Source organism: Spermophilus citellus, assembly GCF_964194105.1.
Source record: "Spermophilus citellus genome assembly, chromosome: 6".
In the NCBI taxonomy this organism is placed as follows: Eukaryota; Metazoa; Chordata; class Mammalia; order Rodentia; family Sciuridae; genus Spermophilus; species Spermophilus citellus.
The window spans coordinates 73,037,731-73,059,302 of NC_138187.1; the positions used below are offsets into that span (position 1 = coordinate 73,037,731).

At 36.6% G+C, this 21,572-nt stretch overlaps 1 protein-coding gene across 2 annotated transcripts in view; it reads right to left on the bottom strand.

Moving 5' to 3' along the window:
- ITGA8 (integrin subunit alpha 8) overlaps nucleotides 1-21,572 on the bottom strand; it is a 173,607-nt gene that overhangs the window by 136,656 nt on the left and 15,379 nt on the right. For both annotated transcript variants that reach the window (XM_081297410.1, XM_081297409.1), the window contains exons 3-4: nucleotides 4,860-4,960; nucleotides 400-523 (exon numbers count right to left, since the gene is read on the bottom strand). In XM_081297410.1, coding sequence (XP_081153536.1) covers nucleotides 400-523; nucleotides 4,860-4,960 — 225 coding nt within the window. The remainder of the gene's footprint in view (nucleotides 1-399; nucleotides 524-4,859; nucleotides 4,961-21,572) is intronic.

A 21,572-nucleotide genomic window follows, 5' to 3' on the forward strand; every position in this document is an offset into this window, starting at 1 on the left:
ACAGGGAAGAAATCAATTCTACTGCGGAATATCTAATAACTGAATTTCCAAAAACACAGAAAAGGGTCAGCAGAATTCTGAACGTTGGCCTTCCAATCAAAGCTTTCGATAATTTACACCTTCCTCCCTTTCCCCTGTAATGTTACAATGTATCATTGGTTTTTTTTTTAATATTAATTTTTTAGGTGTAGATGGACACAACACAATTCCTTTATTTTTATGCTGAGGATCGAACCCGGGTTCATGCCCCTCCTAGGCGAGCTCTCTACCGCTGAGCCACAATCCCAGCCCTCGCTGGTGTTTTGAATTTACCTGCATCATAGAAAAGGAATAGATAGGAATCCATCATAGAAAAGCCATTGAGCTAGATTTCAGTCTTAATGGATAAAAATAACTTACTGTTCCGACAAGGGGAGTACTCAGCATAGGCACTGAAATTCTGAATTGCCACGTAGCAAGTGCCAACCGGGTCTTTTTCTGGTGTTGGTTTAAGAGTCCTCCAGTGATATAAAGGAGCACAGGCCTAAAAAAACATCAAAGACAGTAAAAATATTTCTGATGCAGTTTTCTGTTTATTTTTCCTCACATTTTTATTGGTGCATAATAGTTGTACATATTGGTGGGATTTGTTTTTACACATTTGCACATACACACAATATAACAATAAAATTTGGCCAATATCTTTTCCCAGTACTTCCCCCTTCTCTCCTCAAGGTAGTTTTCTTATATAATAGTTTGACTCAAATTTTCAATTAGTGTACCTAAAGTTAGGACATATTATTTTAAATTGTCAGTTGAATTAATTGGCCTTCAGTATCCTATTGAGTCCTTGGTTGATTTAAACTCGCCAAACTGCTCTTTAAGATTAATATACAGTAACTGCCAAACATTAAACATATACAAAGGAATGAGCCCCCCTCCACAGAATTTTAAATTTTAAAAAAGTAACATGGCAAAAGAAAATTACTTCCTAAAAGCAAATAACCTTGTATTTTCTTTTCATTTCTTTTTTTTAATTGAACCTACAAGAAAGCTAATGATCATTTAAACAGTGAATGAATCACTGTGATGTCTTAAAATGAGAAATGCTTCCTTTCTTTGTTTAGTTGTTACTTAAAAAAAAAAAGATGACTTCCAAATCAAAGGATGCACACAAGTTTATAAATCTCTGTTTGGTGGATTTCCATAGTTGCTTCTTATGAATGTTTAAATAATGACTTCCATCTAGACATACTACCTCCTTATCACAGTATTTTTGGGCTTTATTTTCACTTATTGTTTTTTTATGCACAGTAAAACTGAAGGCAAGAGATAGCATCTTATGCCTGTTTCAGCAATTTTATGAGAAGTAATCAAAAAGTCATTTAAAAAGCACATGTTGGGGCTGGGGCTATAGTTCAGTGGCAGAGCATTTGCCTTGCATGTGGGTTCCATCCTCAGCACCACATCAAAAAAAAATACACAAATAAATTAAAGTCATGCTGTCCATCTACAATTTTAAAAAAAAGCACATGTTAATGACCTATAAGCATTTCCAAAGCATAACATTAGATGTGAAGTAATTCAACAATCTGACTCTGCCTGTAATGGAGAAATTTATTCTGATAAACTCTAAATACCACAGACAATCTTTTTGAAGGAGGCAAGTTATCCAAGTCATTCCATAAATGCACTCTCAATTCTAACAAGGCAAAACCCCAAAAGGTTAGAAAAGAAGCGTTCATGCTTATTTCCAGCTAATCTATAGAGTGGTAAATTTGATAAGGGTGCATGTTATACACTTGATCTCACACTGGAGCCTCTTTTGGAATTTATTAAACTGCCAACAGCACTTAACAGAGCTTTTTATGTAGATGTTTCTTAATAATTGCATGTTAAATTAAATTAAATGCATGCCCACTAAATAGAAATTGAAACATAATTTTACAATATTAAAATAGTATGTATTAGTTATTATATCTTTGTTTTATGATAACAAATTTGTCATATTAATATTAGAAACTTATCTGATGCTTTACTCACTTCTTCTACTTTTAAGAATGCTCCTCTGGAGAAAATAAGACATATTTATTAGAGTCTTCCTTATGGTGCTGCTTCTAGGAGTAAATTATGGTGAAAAGAAGGACTTGCCTTTGAATTAGCTCACACAATATTAGGAATTTTATCAACAAAAATAAATTTAAACACCATTAAGAAAAATGTGATTTTTTTTAAAATGACATGCTCTGATTTCTTCTTCAGAATTTAGATTCTAACAAGGGCATGATATTTAAAAGGATAGAAATGAAATCCTCTTTAAGTTAAATAATATTAATGTTGCTAAGAATGAGAGAGGCAGTAAATGTGTACAAACCATAGGCAGCTTTTAAAAAAATATTTATTTTTTAGGTGTAGATGGACACAACACAATGCCTTTATTTTTATGTGGTGCTGAGGATCGAACCCGGGTCCCGCCCGTGCTAGACTAGAGCTCTACCTCTGAGCCACAATCCCAGCCCAACATAGGTAGCTTTTTTGACTTCTTTTTTGCTAGCTTGAATTGATTGTTCAAGCCTCATCCCTAAGGACACAAAATTGCAGAATCCTAGAAGGTGGAGCTACTAGGCTAACTTCTAATGAGAAGTGAAGACATACTGATTTTAAAGTCATCTTCTGCTTTTAAATTTATCCTTGGGGCTGGGGATGTGGCTCAAGCGGTAGCGCGCTCGCCTGGCATGCGTGCGGCCCGGGTTCGATCCTCAGCACCACATACCAACAAAGATGTTGTGTCCGCCGAGAACTAAAAAATAAATATTAAAAATTCTCTCTCTCTCTCTCTCTCTCTCTCCCCCCTCTCTCACTCTCTCTTAAAAAAAATAAAAAAAATAAAATAAATTTATCCTTTATAATCTAGTCCAATACATACTTTTAGAAGAGACAACCCATATTTTCAAGTCAATCACCTTTCTACAACTTTGGCTGTGTGGTTTTGCTTTCCTATACAGTATAAAGTCTTGCTAGTGCCCCCAAAGTCTCCAAGGCATCTCGGCTCCCTTGTCTTAGGGCCCTCTCAGCTACTTGGTTAATAAATTCAATGCAAGGTATGAATGTTGAACACAGGGGGAATCAGGACAGTGAAAAGAGTCACCTGTAGGCCTGATAGTATCCAGTGTTTGCCTGATGTCCATTCTAAAAGGTTACTATAGATAATATAGATATAGATATTATCTCTCTGTATGTCTGTTTGATTTCACTTATATGATATGTTTAGGTTTTGACTCAAGTCTGATGTATATCCATGATACCTGGGTATTCAAGATGATCCTTTTGGGGGCGGGTATTGAAGATTGAACTCAGGGGCACTCGACCCCTGAACCACATCCCCAGCCCTATTTTGTATTTTATTTAGAGACAGGGTCTCACTGAGTTGCTTAGCTCTTGGCTTTTGCTGAGACTGGATTTTTAAACTCATGATCCTCCAGTCTCAGTTTCCCAAGCCCTTGGGATTACAGGCATGTGCCAACTCACCCAGCAAAATGATCCTTCTGTAGGCAGATTTTGTATAATTAATTATTGTGCATTGCTAGTTGTTAATTTTAATATTGTATCACATAGAGTAGAATTTAATTCTTCATTCTGCTAAGTTTTGGCACTCAAAATAAAAAACAAAGATTAACTGAAAATACACTTTACACTATTCTTTTCATCACATAATTTTAAAAATGCAACCATATCAAAAATAAAACATTCTTATCATGAACATATTATATTATTGTATTTCCAATTGGAGGTTTCTAGAAATATTGTGCAACAATTATGTGCTACAGATAAAATTTCAGACTCCAAAAAATAAAGTACCCAAAAGATATTTTGAATCCCAAACAGTTATTAGGATGGACTTAGTTTGTCATTAGTAATTCTCATAAGCCATATATAACTAAAGAATAAAGAAGATCTTATTAATTCTGGAAGAAAACTATCTAAATGTAAAAACTATATAAAGTGCATTGTAAATGCTATATTTCTAACTAAAGAAGACAACCTATATTTTGCACGTCCTCTATGTATGTAAAAATCTTTTGGAGGAGGTTAGCCAAAGAATAAATAAAACTTTTAGATATTTATTCTCACTAAACTATAATTTAGGTATTTATTCTTTAGATGTTTATTCTTAATAAACTATAATTCAAATAGCTTTAAACAAATTCTAAAATCCAAAATTATTTCTTTATTGTTGAAGAGAAATTAAAGCCAACAAATTAAAAAAAAAATCCCTAACCCCCCAAAATTCAGATTAATTCAATGGTTACTTATTTCTCAACAACTTAGACATGTATTATTGTTTATCAAAAATAAGAATAGGAGTTATAATCACAACAGTTTAAAACTAAAAGATATCTATTTGAGAGTTTTCAGTACAAAAGCAGTAATGAAATCACAAAATCAGGTAGTTAGGAGTTTCTAACATTTTTATATTAAAGAAAGCTTGACTTTTATTCAAAAAAGAATCAGTGATAACTGCAGTAGAGGAGTGCTCTTGTTTTTCTGTTCAGATTTTAGACAGATCTTTAAATCTTAATCAATAAAATACCCTCCTGAATAATTAATTAGCTCTTATTTTTTTCATATTTCTTAGTCACCTTTAAAATATGTGGAAGTATCTAACTGCTCTTTTGAGAAACAATTTTCATTTCCCATAGCTTTGAACATTAAACTACATTGTTTAATTTTAAGCACTAAAAAGTATTAGAAGCCAATACTTTACCTTTGAGAGTGTAATAAGTTCCTGGGTAATGGGGTTTTTCTAAATATGAGCATTACAACATTTCTGTGCACCTACTATTCCAAAGCAACACCACAATCACACAATTTGTACTCACCACAACTTTCCCTTTGTGAGCTTTCACTGTTGCTCCAAACCACTGATTTGATTTAAACTCTATAGGTTCTTTGGTTCCATTAACTCTGATCTTTCTGTTGTCTGACAAGGAGGATATCAATTATTAGTAATTTGTAAAATTCGTCATCCAGTTAAAATACACAGTAATAAATTTGTGCATTCAAATGTCAGAAGAACTAATACTAATCCTTTTTAAACTTTTCAAAAAAAAATTGAAGAGGAGAATATTTCCAAGGAGCAGCATTACCCTGATACCAAAATCAGACAAGGACACTACAAGAAAAGAAAATTATAGGCCAATATCCATGGTGCACACAGATACAAAAATACTAGTAATTCAGATTAAACAGCACATTAAAAAGACTATTCACCATGATCAAGTGAGATTTATTCCTGAGATGCAAGGGATAACGTTTCAATATATGCAAAACAATAAACATGCTACATCATGTCAATAGAATAAAAGAAAAAAATATATTATCATCTCAATAGGTGCAGAAAAAAGCATTTGACAATATTTATCCTTTCATTGTAGCAACTCAACTTTCAACATATTAGGTATTAAAGGACCATACCTCAACACAATAAAGGCCATTTTTTTTTAAAGAGAGAGTGAGAGAGGATAGAGAGAGAGAGAGAGAGAGAGAGAGAATTTTTTTAATATTTATTTTTTAGTTCTCCGCGGACACAACATCTTTGTTGGTATGTGGTGCTGAGGATCGAACCCGGGCCGCACGCATGCCAGGCGAGCGTGCTACCGCTTGAGCCACATCCCCAGCCCCAATAAAGGCCATTTATCCACAAGCCCATAGTTAATATCATACTCAATGATGAAAGTTGAAGGAACAGGATAAGGATGCTCACTATTGCCATTTTTATTCAACATAGAATTAGAAGTCCTGACCAGAGCAATTGGGCAAAAAAAAAAAAAAAAAAGAGAGAGAGAGAGAGAGAGAGAGAGAGAGAGAGAAATAAAAGGAATGTAAATCAGAAAACAAGAAATTACCCCATCTGATTCAAATGTATGATATGTCAAGATCATTGTATTGTCATGTGTAACTAATTAAAACAAATAAAAAATTAAAAAAAGAAAAGAATGCCGCAGTCTTGGCTGGGCACAGAATCACGAGCCACCACACAGCTTTGTAGATTCAAACAGCAATTCTTTATTCCCGAACTCACACCGACCTCCACACACGTTCTGGGGCAATCCCAGTTCTGCTGCCACCCAATTCACCTACCCACGAGGCTTTTTTCCCAAAATGCTCTCTGAATCTCAGGAGAACTCAATGGGAGCTCAGGCAGCAGGAACGCCCTAATTCCAGCAGCAATAATCCTCAACATCGAACTTCCCTAAAATCCAAGGTCTTAAACTGGGAACGCCCTTAACCCAAGGACCGGGATACTTCCTCAAACCTGATCAGCTCTAAACCCGGATCCGCCTTGGTCTTTGAGCAAGGTCACCTTACATGCAATGTCAACAGCGAAATCATTAACATGGGGTACGCTAGCAAGGAAATTTTGATGCGTCATTTCTACTTGGTAATGGCCCTCAGCAAAAGAAGAAATTAAATTGTCTCTGATCTCTCTTTTCAGATAACATGGTCTTATATACACAAAACCCTAAAGTGTGCCAAAAAATGTTAGAAATAATAACCAAATTCAGTAAAATTGCAGAATGCAAAATTAATACAAAATCAGTAGCATTTCTAAACTATACGAAAATAAGGTCAAGAAAATCAAACCCATCAAATAGCATTAAAAATACTTTGGAATAAACTTAATGACGAGCTGAAATATCTATACATTGAATGCCATCAAACACTGATGAAAGAAACTGAGGAAGACAAAAACAAATGGAAATGTATACTTGGTTCATGGATTGAAAAGAATAAATATTGTTAAAATGGCCATGAAAAAGAAAATATGGTATATATACATAATGGGATATTACTCAGCATTAAAAGAAAATAAAATCATGGCATTTGCAGGTAAATGGATGGAGTTGGACAATATAATGCTAAGTGAAGTTAGCCAATACCAAAAACCAAAGGCTGAATGTTTTCTCTGATATGAGGAGGATGATTTATAATGAGGATGGGGGTGGGGGAAGACAAACTTTATGGAGGAATAGACAAACTTTAGATAGGGCAAAGGGGAGGGAGTGGGAGGAAGGGGGCATAAGGGTAGGAAAGAAGGTTGAATGAGATGGACATCATTACCCTAAGTACATATATGAAGACATGAATGGTGTGACTCTACTTTGTGTACAACCATAGACATGAAAAATTGTGCTCTATATATGTACTATGAATTGAATTGCATTATTCTGTTGTACATAACAAATAGGAATAAATAAAATTTTAAAAATAGCCATGATATCCAAAGCAATCTATAGATTTAATACAATCCCTATTAAAATTTCAATGAGGAAAGCAGTATGGAGATTCCTAAGAAAACTTGCAATGGAACCACTATTTGACCTAGCTATCTCACTCCTCAGTCCATACCCAAAGGACTTAAAATCAGCATAGTATAGTGATGCAGCCACATCAATGTTCAAAGCAGCTCAATTTAAAATAGCTAAACTGTGAAAACAACCTAGATGTCCTTCAACAGATGAATGGATAAAAATAACTGTGGTATATATATACACAATGGAATATTATCAGCATTAAAAGAGAATAAAATTATGGCATTTGCAGGTAAATGGATGGAGTTGGAGAATATCATGCTAAGCGAAATAAGCCAATCCCCCAAACCCAAAGGCCAAAAGTTCTCTCAGATAAGTGGATGATGATTCCCAATGGGGGGGTGACTGAGGGTGGGGGGAGAAAGGAGTAACTTTGGGCCAAGGGGAGGGAGAGGAAGAGAGGAATCATGGGGGCAGGAAAGATAGTGGAATGAGATAAATGTCATTACCCTGGGTAAATGTATGACTGCATATATGGTGTGACTCTACATCGTGTACAACCAGAGAAATGAGAAATTGTGCTCCATTTGTGTACAATGAATTGAAATGCATTCTGCTGTCATGTATAACAATTAGAACAAACAAAAGAAAAAGGGAAAGCAATTGTAAAATTCCTATTGAACTTACAAAAGACACCAAAAAGCCAAAGCAATCCTAAACAAAGAGATCAAAGCTGGAGGCATCACACTACATGACTTTAAAATACAGTATTTTTGCAAAGCTACAGTAATCAAAATAACATAGTACTTACATAAAAACAGGTACATGGACCAATGGAATAGAATAGAGAGCCCATAAATAAATCCAAAAACTTAAAAATCAACCAATCTTCAACAAAGGTGCCGAAAACACACAATAGGTAATGGATAGCCTCTTCAATAAGTGCTCTCGGGACAACTGGATATCTACATGCAGAAGAACCTTTATCTTACTCTATATACAAAAATCAACTCAAAATGGATTAAATGCTGAATTGGAAGATTTCATACTGTAAACCTAGTCGAAGAAAACATGGGAGGAAAGTTTTTTGTTGTCGGTCTTAGCAAATATTTTTTGGACATCACCCCCCAAAACAGAGACCACAAAAGCAAAAATAGGCAAATGGGATTGCATCAAATTATAATGCTTCTATACAGCAAAGAAAACAACCAAGAGTAAAGAGACAACCTGTGGAATGGAAGAAAATACTCACCGACCATACTTGTGATAAAGGTTAATACCTAAGATATATAAGGAATTCAAGGAGCTCAATAGCAAGAAACACGTAATCCAGTTATAATCTGAGCAAAGGACCTGGATAGATATTTCTCAAAAGCAAAGGGTGAACAAGAATATGAACAAATGCTCAACATCACTCTGATCTACGGGGAAATGCAAATTAGAACTATAATGAGGTATCACCTCACCTTAGTAAGAATGGCTATTACTAAAAAGACTAAAGACAACAAATGCTGGCAAGGATATGGAGAAAAGGAAATGATGGCACATTCGCGATGGGAATGCAAACTAGTACCCACCTCCCCCCAATGGATAGGAGTGAGGAGTTAAAATACTTCACACCAAGTTAAAAAATAGAACTCCCACATGCTCAAGCAATCCCACATCTGAGTATATATCCAAAGGAAATAAAATTAGTATGTTGAAGAGATCTCTACGCTCCATGCTCATCACAACATATTCACAACAGCCAAGATATGGAATCATCTTAAGTGTTTACCAATGGAGTAATGGATAAGGAAAATGTGACATATATACACTTGGGACGCTAATTAACCTTAAGAAATGGAATTCTGTTATTTGTGGCAACATGGATGAACTGTAGGCACATTATACTACATAACATAAGCCAGGCACAAACAGACAAATGGTGCATGATCTTGCTTATGTGCAGAATGTAAAAATGCTGAAATTACAAAAGCAGAGAGTAGAATGATGCTGGTCAATGCATGAAAAGTTTGTTAGGAGATATAAGTTTTAGAGATCTATTGTATTGTGTGTGACAACAGTTGTTATAATGTGTACTTGAAAACTGCCAAGAGAATAGTAAATTTTTCACCTCAACAACAACAAAAAAGTAACTGGGTTAGATGGTGGATAGATTAATTAGCTGGATTTAATTGTTCCACAGTATATACATATATCAAAATACCTTGTTGTACACTGTAAATATATACAATTTTATTTGTTGATTTAAAAAATACTTAAAACTAATTTTCATACACAAGGGTGATTTCTCTTTAAGTCCAAGGTAGAGGATGACTTTCATTACATAAATACAGAATGAAAATATGTACATGACATTTCACAACTTAAAAAAAAATATTTCTCACAGTTTACATTTTAGAGCTAACCATACCTGATGTGGACACTGGTAGTCTTGAATCTACTCTTCTGTTATTGATTTGTTTCAGATAGAAGACCAAATGATTATAACTGCCCTAAAGAATTCCAAACCACGAGATTCTCTCTGGTCTGAAAAGCACACAATTTCTCAGCATATGACAGCAGGAGCCGGCATCAAGGATGCCAAGGTCTTGTTTCTTAACTGAGTAATGTGTCCACACAGCCACCAAAGATGACACTCTATTTTACACACACTTCACAGGGATCCCCATGAGAGGAATCAGCTGGGGAGAAACTCCTCCCAATTATAACCCACTTCAAGTCTTAAACAAAGGCAAATATCTTTATTCACTGTTGTTTCCCCAATCAACTAACTCCCCACACAGTTCTAACTGCATTGTTCTAACAGGAGTGTTATCAAAAATAGTTGATGACTTTCTAAAGACATTGGTACATTGGGTGTGGTGGGGCACACATGTAATCCCAGCCACTTGGGAGGCTGAGGCAAGAGGACTGCAAGTTCAAGACCAGCCTCAGCAATTTAGTGAGGCCCTAAGCAACTAAGCAAGACCCTGTCTTTAAATAAAATACAAAAAAAAAAAAAAAGGCTGGGGATGTGGCTCAGTGGTTAAGTGGCTCCTGAGTTCAATCCCTGGTACAAAACAAAACAAAACAACAACAACAAAAAAACATTGGTTCTAAATCCTCTTATTTACATATCTCCTTTCGTATGTATTTTATTTTTCTTTCTTGATTCTATCATAAATACATTACAAAATGAACTTTGACTCTCCGTTAGATAAGGCCAAAAAAATGTCATTAAACCTTCAACTGTGTATAGAATGCTTATAGACTTTTTAAAAGAATAATTTATATATATTCAGTCTTACCCTATACTCAATATTTTGATATCTTTGAAGAAAATAATGAATTTCTGTTGAGAGCCACAGCCAAAGGGGCCCCAGCAAACTTCCAGCTGCCAGCAAACTTCCAGCTGCCGGCTGATGATTGACTCACAGCGGCCCCAGCAACATCTAGCTGATTGGCTCCTCTGCGGTGATGTTCATTGGGCTGTTTCCCTGCCCTTCAGACTGCCAGCTGATGATTGGCTCACAGCGGCCCCAGCAACATCTAGCTGATTGGCTCCTCCACGGAGCTGCTCATTGGGGGACTTCTTTGGCTCCGCCCACGCGACCCAGCCAATCAGCCTCTAGAACAGGAGGATTGTGGGAGGTGGTGAGGGTTGTGTGGGGGTGAGAGGCTTGTGGGAAGCCGGTGGTGGCAGTTGGGCTCTGAGGGTTTTTTCCTGAGGAGCTGTTTTGTTTGGCGTTTGTAGTTCTAAAAATAAAGTTAGTTTCTTTTGACAAGTGGCTCCTGAATTGTGCCCAGCCAGACTGCGGCAAATTTCCTTCTTAAAAGTTGTATGCTTTTGATATGGACATTAAAACAAACAAACAAACAAACAAAACAAGCTCTGGATATCCTCACCCAAAAGTGCACACAACTGGCAAAGAAGAAGGGCATCTTATACCTTATAGCCTAGAATGAAAACATAAACATTTCTATTTGTGTCCAGGCAGCATGGACAGTTGTAGAACTCAGAACCGAAGGATCTTGTCACCACTAACTGGGTAGCCATTGGCCATTCACTTAATCTTTTGGAGTTTTAATTTCGTCTGCAAATTGAGGCTAATACCTTCCCCCACTAGTCCCATAGAGATGCCATAAGTCACTAAGACCAAAGGAGATAAATGAACTTGGAAATTCTTTATACACTGGGAAGTCACATATTCCAGAAATCTCATAAAAATACAAGTCCATAATCAATATCTTTTAAACAGAAACCTGGAAACTCAACTTAGGTCTAAGAATTGAAAAGGCTCACATATGCACAAGTATAGTAAATTATTACTAGTGATTTGTGGCACTCAGGAATGAAATTAATAACACCTCATCAAATTGTCAATGCAGCTTTGATTAAGCACAGGGAGAAAATACAACTATGGCTTTGAAATTTCTAAACTACTAAACCATCATGGAAAGAAGGCTGGTACCTCAAAAACCCAATCATAGTTAAAAGAGGTCCCAAAACAACTTTAAAAAAGCAGGCTTCTGCAAGGAGGGAATTATAGGGAAAAAAGATACAAGTTATGAAGTAGGCCTGGCTTTGCTAGATTCAAGGATGCTATTCTACCAGGGTGGTCCTGAGGCATCTTTTCTACCACTTAGGTTTAACTGTGTAATGACTTCATCGAAAGCATGAACTGTGGGCTATTTTTCAACAATTTTTTATGGATGAAGAATACAAATGGATGGACTTCATTAATTCCATACCCTGTCCAAGGAGCAGAATAGAAAAAAATGCACTATCATGCTTTTATTGATTCTCAAAGTCAGTAAATCACTTTTTAAAAGTTCTATTCTAAGCCAGACATGGTAGCGCTTGCGTATGATCCCAGTGACTTGGGCGCCTAAGGCAGGAGGATTACGAGTTCAAGTCCAACCTCAGCAACTTACTGAGACCCTGTCTCAAAAAAAAAAAAAAAATTAAAAGGACTGGGGGTGTGGCTCAGTGGGTAAGTGCTAAAAATAAATTAAAACTAAATAAAAGTTCTATTATTTTCTGAAGTTTCTGGTTTTAAATCTAACATTGTAAATTTTTTCAAATAATTAAAACAGATTTGGCTTAATGGTGAAGGTAGACTTTTCTTCGTCCTTTTTTTTTTAACCTTTCTTTCCTGAACAAGAAAAAAAAATGCTCAGCGTCGCTAGTAGTCAGAGAAATGCAAATCAAAACCACCCTAAGATACCATCTCACTCCAGTAAGATTGGCAGCCATTAGGAAGTCAAACAACAACAAGTGCTGGCGAGGATGTGGGGAAAAGAGTACACTTGCTCATTGTTGGTGGGACTGCAAATTGGTGCAGCCAATTTGGAAAGCAGTATGGAGATTTCTTGGAAAGCTGGGAATGGAACCACCATTTGACCCAGCTATTCCCCTTCTCGGTCTATTCCCTAAAGACCTAAAAAGAGCATGCTACAGGGACACTGCTACATCGATGTTCATAGCAGCACAATTCACAATAGCAAGACTGTGGAACCAACCTAGATGCCCTTCAATAGATGAATGGATAAAAAAAAATGTGGCATTTATACACAATGGAGTATAACTCTGCATTAAAAAATGACAAAATCATAGAATTTGGAGGGAAATGGTTGGTATTAGAGCAGATTATGCTAAGTGAAGCCAGCCAATCCCTAAAAAACAAATGCCAAATGTCTTCTTTGATATAAGGAGAGTAACTAAGAATAGAGTAGGGACGAAGAGCATGAGAAGAAGATTAACATTAAACAGGGATAAGAAGTGGGAGGGAAATCGAGAGGGAAGGGAAATTGCATGGAAATGGAAGGAGACCCTCATGGTTATACAAAATTACATACAAGAGGAAGTGAGGGGAAAGGGAAAAATAATACAAGGGGGGGAAATGAATTACAGTAGAGGGGGTAGAGAGAGAAGAGGGGAGGGGAGGGGAGGGGAAGGGGGATAGTAGAGGATAGGAAAGGCAACAGAATACAACAGACACTAGTATGGCAATATGTAAATCAATGGAAGTGTTAACTGATGTGATTCTGCAATCTGTATACGGGGTAAAAATGGGAGTTCATAACCCACTTGAATCAAAATGTGAAATATGATATGTCAAGAACTATGTAATGTTTTGAACAACCAACAATAAAAAAAGAATTTTTAATATTAAATAACCTGATACATTAGCTCACTGGTGCTCAATAAATTTTTGAAGCCTGGGGGATGTTTTTGATTTAATTTGATCTAACCTTGACAAAAAACAACCCCTAGGTAATGTGTGTCAATATGCAGCGCTCTTTCTACCCTTCTAAGCTTTCCTCTGCATAGCGAAGACCAAAAATCTAGAAAACACATTTCCATGAGTTTCTTATGAATGGGATTCAGGCTGAATGAGCAACTCATGAGAGGTTTGGGAAAAGGGAAAAAGAGAAGCTGTTATTTTCTGGTGGCAGCTGGAGGCAGGCTCATGGGCACAGGTGACAGATGCAATGCTCTGCCAGTGGCTCTCTGCTCTTCCGATCTTTATCTTTGATGGGCTTCAGGCAGATCACACTCAGTGATTCCTGAACTTCCAGATTCTCTGATCTGTAGGCAACAACTTTTTGACCTTCATACCCCAGACTTTCCCAAGGCCATCTAAACCTCTCAGTCTCTGTGTGAAATCCCTCCCTAATTGAGACACTCAAATCAGGTTCTGTTTTCCTAAGCAAACCCAAACCCTGACCCACTAATATTGTGGGACAAAGCATGAAGGGCTGGGCCACATGTCCTCTATAGAAAAAAGAAAGCTTCAAGTTATCCCAGGACATTGTCACCTCCACAGAATTCGTGAATGGACCAGTGGCTCTGAGGGATGCTTGGAACCACTGGTCACCTAAGCGAGTCTCTCCTTGATATATCATAAATGATAGAGAAAGCAAAGTCTAAAGCTAGAAAAAATCTTTTACAGTTACTGCATAAAATTTAAGTTTTTCTTAGTGGCATAAGACTATTTATAAAGTTAATAAACAGTGAAAATCCTATGAGTCTTTTTTCAAGAGAAGATCAATATATTTAATATGTAAAAAGCTCAAAAATCAATACAGAAAGACTAAAATTCTATAGAGAAAGAGTTCTAAGGGCCTGGATAGGCCTTGCAGGTGAAAATAAATTAGATAGCTTGTGTAAATTCATGGAAACATCTTGTGTCTCAAATTAAAACAACAATGATTTAACACTTGTAATCTACTGGTCTGGCAAAAGATTAATAATATTTGTTCTTAAGAGAGTAACTTGATGCAATGTTTTGGAATGTCCATAAACAATATGTATCAAATTTTTAAATGTAATTTTTTTCTTTTGATTGAGAAATTCTTTGAAATGTTTGTTCAATGAAAATACAACACTAATGCTCAAAGATATAATACAAACATACTACAGTTCTATGTGCAATATGAAAAACTGGAACTTATAGGCACATATATAAGGGACTCAAAAATAAATTTATTTTGTCTATAAAATGGATTACTATCCTACTGTTAAAACATGTACAAATAGAGTTATATGCATTGTTACAGAATAATGTGTATAAAATATATTTTTTTCTTTTTCAAGCATGAAAAGTACAAGGACTTAATATGGCAACCACGTGTTCCCACTGTATAGAACTGATGATTGTGAAGTTTTTCAAATGAGCAGTCCCATCTAATGCCTATGCCACCTTTTGCCCACTTCCTTCCTCGTCCAGAGGTTGCCACCATCATGAATTCTGGCCATCTAAAAAATAATGTCTATGGATAATACAGATCAGGGCTCTGCAAAAATTTTTTTCCATCAAGAACCACATAATAAGTGTTTCACGTTATTCTATCTCTCTGGTCTTTGTCACAACTACTCAATTCTGTCCTTATAGCAACAGCAACCCGTAGGCAATATATAGAAGGATGACCGTGGTGGTGTTCCAATATAATTTTATCTATGGGCACATATAATTTCATGTGTCATGAAATATTATTCTTTAAAATATTATTATTATTATTATTATTATTATTATTATTATTATTATTATTGAAAATCGTTTTCATCCATTTAAAAATGTAAGAACTATTCTTAGTTTATAGGCAGTACAAAAACAGATGGTAGATCAGACGTAGTTGTGGTTTGCCAACAATTGATAGAGTATTCTTTTGTGTATTCCTTTTTGGGGGGATGGGGAGTACCAAGAATTGAACTCAGGGGCACTCAGCCACTGAGCCATATCCCCAGCTCTATCTTGTATTTTTATTTAGAGAGAGCGTCTCACTAAGCTGCCTAATGTCTCACTGTTAGTGAGGCTGGCTTTGAACTCGATGTCCTCCTGTCTTAGCCTCCTAAGCCAGGCATGCACCACAGCACCTGGATGTGGATTTCTTTTAACTGAAAATAAGGCATTACTTTATCTTTATGTAGCAGCCTATATTTGCATTTTACATTCATTTTTATGTCTGTGAGAAGTGAGATGTCCATGAATAGCTAGCTAGATACAAAGACAAATACATAGTGACATAAATGGGTAGGTGGATGAACGGATGGAAAGACAGATGGACATCTCCAGTTCATTCTTTATAATTCCCATATAGTATTGAATCATATTGAATAATCACCTAATTTTTATTTATCCATTTCATTTACCTATAAAACTTTAGGTTTAAGGCAGGCTTGGTGGTGTATGCCTGTAATCTCAGCAGCTGGAGGAGTTGAGACAGGAGGATCACAAGTTAAAAGCCCACCTGAACAATTTAGCAAGGTCCTAAGCAACTTAGCAAGACCCTTTCTCAAAAAATAAAAAGGGCCAATGATGTGGATTGGTGATTAAGCACCCCTGGTTTCAATCCCCAGTACCAAAAAAAACAAAATAACAACAAAAACAAAATTAGGTTCATTTTCAGTTTTACAACGACTATAAACATGAGCTCTAGGTATCTTTATATCCATTGTCATCTGCATATGTACAAGGGTTTCTCTTTGGCAATAGACCAGAAATGACGTTACTGGATCAAAGAAAATGATCACATCCATTTCATCACTTCAAAGCAACCACAATTTCCGGGCCCACCAGTGGCTCATGAGAGAAGGGGTATCAGCTCTTGATGTTTCAGATCATTTAAATTATTCCCAACCTGAGTGACTGTGAAGTATATCTCACTATGTTTTCATTTTCATTTCCCTGATTGTTAGTAAGATTGATCCTCTTTTCATCTTTACGTACCATTCACATTTTTCTTCTGTGAATTGCCTGTTTATATCCTTGGCTCATCTTATTTGGTTAATGGCCTTGATTACCACAAATTCATCACCCATTGGGGGTCTGGAGTCTTCTTTCCACATATCAGTTGCAAGTACTTTCTCCCAATTTTTCTTTTGTTGTTTTAATTATATGGAGATTGTTGTCCATCTGAAATTTATTTTTGCATATAATGTGGCAGGAATATCTTGCATATTTCAATTTAAAGAGTCAGTTGTCCCAACATCATTTACCAAACAATCTCTCTCTGCTGGATGATTTATGATGCCACCTTTGCAACAGTAAGTCCTGGCGTGGTCTATGGGGCCAACACAACCTGGCCGGCTTGCTTCTCTGGCCTCACCCCCTCCTACATTTTCAGGTTCATGAAGCTGCCGCCATACTGACTATCTGTCCATTGATCACACCCAGCTATTTCAGTCTCGCCATTGCAGTTACTCTTCTTGCTGCCTGGACTGTTCCTCCTGTGAGTCCCACAGGGATGCTATCTCATTACCCAGGTTGCAGCTCAAATGCCACTTCTGCAGACACACATCCCCTCATGCACCTGGTCAGACTGCCCTGTCATTCACTCCTCCTGTTACTCTTTCTAGTTTTCTTCGTAGCACTTGCCACCATCTCAGATGGCCTTGTTAGTTTGCATTTTGTTGACTACACCCTTGAGAATACACATAAATTTTGTGAACAGAGACTCCTCTGCTTCTCCAGTGAATTTCCCATTTTTTAAACAGTGGAGGGCACATAATAGACCCTCAATAAGTATTTGTTGAATGAATGACCAATGGCCCATCTGTGCCTTCAGAAGTTCGTCTATGATACATTCATTGTTCAGTATGGTTCCACTTTCTTTGAAAGGGCAAATATTCTCTGTGTGTGTGTGTGTGTGTGTGTGTGTGTGTGTGTGTGTGTACACAGAGTGCTTAGAGTGGGCATTATTACATTTATGATCTAAAAAAAATAAGAAAAGAAAACCTGAAGATACAATGAAAAACTCTGCAGGCTAACTTGGGAAATTTAGATAGGTGTTAGGAATAAAATTGATCTGGTTCATCCTACGTTTCTAGACTTTGATGCAATCGTCCTTAAATGGCAGCATTGGACTGTCTCGGTACAATTCCCAATGGGTGGCAAGCCTACTGGGTTTTGTTTCCTTCATTCTCAGGAGTATGCCTTTGAGAGCAGGAGTCAGGGAGTGTAGAATGTGGTGCGCACATGAGCTACAACAGGTTTTTCCAATCTTCTCGTTTAGCAAAACGGGGAGAATTACAAGAAGTGAAGATAGATCACTATGAACGAGGGAAGGGAGAAGCTGAAACGGACACAGGTGTGACCAAACATTTTGGCAGACGATGTAATTTTTGAAAACTATAAAGCTCTCGACCTTGTACTGGAAAAACAGTAAGTTTCCCTATAACTTTCAGTCATCACTTCCAAATCCATCCCCTTAGGGACTTTCTTAAAGCCGTTGCAGGAGCTGTTCAGACAGTTTTAATCAGGAAAAGGGGAAAAGAGATCTTTAAACATTTGTTTATAATCTTTACCACCTTCAAACGTGCACTGTAAAAGTTTCATTGAAATTGTGAGAATGAAGAGCACTCATAGTTAAAATTCAAGATAAAATAGCAGTGGTCAAAAATGAACCGTGAATTGATTTTTTTTTCTCCCAGAAGACTAGACATCAAAATGTATAATTCCTAATACTGAGAAATTGCTATAGAAAGAACACCTTTGTAGCCCTCACACTCTTGGTCATCTTAATATGAATTTTCAAGTATTTAAGGAAATATTGCACTAATTAATTTTCCATGTGATGTTCAAGAAATACATTATTCTGATTAAGTGGGCATTATATATAACAGAGAGTAGTGATCTATATCATATATGTGTAATATTTAGATAGGTACATAGTGCATTGTATGCAACATTTTTTTTTTGTCTTCCTAATGGATCATGTCCAAATGGCCTGTGCCTTGCACCTGTGGACCCTGACCTCAGCTGATTTCTAGGTATGGGGTATCCTTCTCAATCAGTTGCTACCCCTCTGTTCCCTCTGAGTCATACTCTAAGGCTGCCTTTTCAGCTCTTTATCTTGTCAAATACATTTCCCTCTTGTTTACCAATTTGCCCAAATCACTTTTTTTTTTTTTTTTTGGCACCAGAGATTGAACCCAGGGGTGTTTAAACACTGAGCAACATCCCAAGTCTTTTTTATTCTTTATTTTGAGACAGAGTTTTGCTAAGTTGCTTAGGGCCTCTCTAGTTGCTGAGGCTTGCCTTGAACTTGTGATCGTCCTGCCTCAGTCTCCCAAACTGCTGGGATTATAGGTGTGCACCACTGCACTGGGCCCAAATTGATTCTTTAAAAAGCTGTTTTAAAATATAGGGCCCACAATTTGGAAAGCAGTATGGAGATTCCTGGGAAAGCTGGGAATGGATCCACCATTTGACCCAGCTATCGCACTTCTCGGACTATTCCCTGAGGACCTTAAAAAAGCGCTCTATAGGGATACGGCTGCATCAATGATTATAGCGGCACAATTCACAATAGCTAGACTGTGGAACCAATCTAGATGCCCCTCAATAGATGAATGGATAAAAAAAAATGTGGCATCTATACACAATGGAGTATTATGCAGCACTAAGAAATGACAAAATCATAGAATTTGCAGGGAAATGGATGGCATTAGAGCAGATTATGCTAAGCGAAGCTAGCCAAGCCCTAAAAAACAAATGCCAAATGTCTGCTTTGATATAAAGAGAACAACTAAGAACAGAACAGGAAGGAAGAGTGTGAGGAAAAGACTACAGTAAACAAAGACGAATGGGGGGAGAGAAACGGAGAGAGAAGGGAAAGCACATGGAAATAGTAGGAGACCTTCAATGATACATAAAATTATAAGAGGTTATGAGGGGCAAGGGGGAGGGAAAAAAAGAGAGAGAATTGAACAACAGCAGGGGAGGTAGAGAGGGAAGATGGGAGGGGAGGGGAGGGGAGGGGAGAGGGGATAGTAGGGGATAGGAAAGGTAGCAGAATACAACAGTCACTAATATGGCATTATGTAAAAATGTGAATATGTAACAGATGTGATTCTGCAATCTGTATTTGGGGTGAAAATGGGAGTTCAAAACACAATTTGAGTCAAATGTATGAAAGATGATATATCATGAGCTATGTAATGCTTTAAATAATCAATAAAAAATATATATAGGGCCCAAAACTCCCTACAAATTAAAGTTATTTCAGTTATTCAACAATAAAAGTTGTTCAACAATAAAAATATTGTTCCAAATTTTTTAAATAATAAAATGTAACAAAACTTATATAAAGAATTATATGACATAGCAAGTGAAAGGCTATTAGAATTCGATTCAATTCAATTCAAGTCCAGTTGCTGTTAAATTTGATAAACTCATCCAGCTGTTCAGAATTTAAGAGACTTTAGTTCACTTCTCTAGTTTATAGAGAAATAAACTATTCCTTTCTGGAACTTTTGTTTTAAATCATTTCTTTATATCAGTATTTAAATGTTAAATTTCATACATAACCAAATACTAATAAAGATAAGTGAGATAAATGTGTAATTTTAGAGTTTTAAGAATTATGTTTTTATGTATGGATTTGGAACAGCAATCGTATAGATGGTATTGCAACCTTCCTATTATATAGTTTTCCTACTGTGGATCACCAAACACATTTTTTGCTATAATTATTTCCATGTCAAGATCATCTTCCCTAAAATAGAGATCACATTTCCAACTCTACTATTTTGAATAGCCAAGAGTAGCTAGCTAGTGTTCTTTAGAGTTTTGCTTACTAATTAAAAAAATGAATAAGCTTTCTACATTGAATATCATTTGAAATGTTTTTCATATTTAACTTGACTAAGGTCTTATATAAGGAATGTTCTGGAAATAATGTGGAATTTTGCTGGCACAATATGAACCATTTTGGGGGTGGGTATTACGCTGATTGATATGATGCAAGAACAGCAAGAAATTAGGGGTTAAGAAATGAATGAATGACCTCTTCAAAGAGAAAACCTCAGCCATGTGTGGCAGCCCAGATTGAAACAAAACAAAATACCGTGAGTCCCAAGACATAATAGTTGGAAAGGCGAAACTGGCTCCAGTTACATTGTAGTGATTAAAACATCAGTTTTCACCTCATTTACAACTTGCTTCACTACATCCACATTGGCTGCAGCAGTTTTCTCTCTTATCTGCCAATCCCAGAGATGGACATGTACATGCACATATTTATTCATGTTCACACATGCACATTCATGTCACTCTTTAGGTCTGACCTTTAGTGCCATTCTCTCTGAAAAGCCTTCCTTGACACATCAATCCCCTTCCCCCTTCAGTCAGAAAAGGGGTCCTTTTGCACACCTATAGTATTCTTCACTTTCTGCTGGTATGGCACTTATATCTGGATTAGAGATGCCAGGTACTGGTCTTCCATAGGAAGCATTGCAAGGTCAGAGACTATGTCTATCTTGTTCATTAGTTTTGCCTAATATAATAGTAACCCCATTAACCAAGCCATAAACTTGGAACTCATTTTTTTTTAGTTTTAGATGGACACAATACCTTTATTTTATGAACACAATACCTTTATTTTATTTATGTATTTTTTATGCTGAGGATCGAACCTGGTGCCTCAGGCTCTGCCACTGAGCCACAACCCCAGCCCAGGGAACTCATTCTTGAAAACTACCAATCTTGTGCTTACAAATTCCATTCAGTCATCACTTCTGGTTGATCCTTCTGTTAGGTTTGGATATGAGGTATCCCCAAAAAGCTCACATGAGAGACAATAAAAGTAGGTTTAGAGGAGAAAGTATTGGGTTGTAAGAGTCTTAACCCAATCAGTGAATTAATCCTCTGATAGAGATTAACAAAGTGGTATCTGAAGTGGTGGGGTGTGGTTGGAGGAGGTGGGAGTTGGGGTGTGGCTTTGAGGTATATATTTGTATCTGACAAGGAAGACCTCTCTCTCTCTCTCTCTCTCTCTGCTTCCTGATCA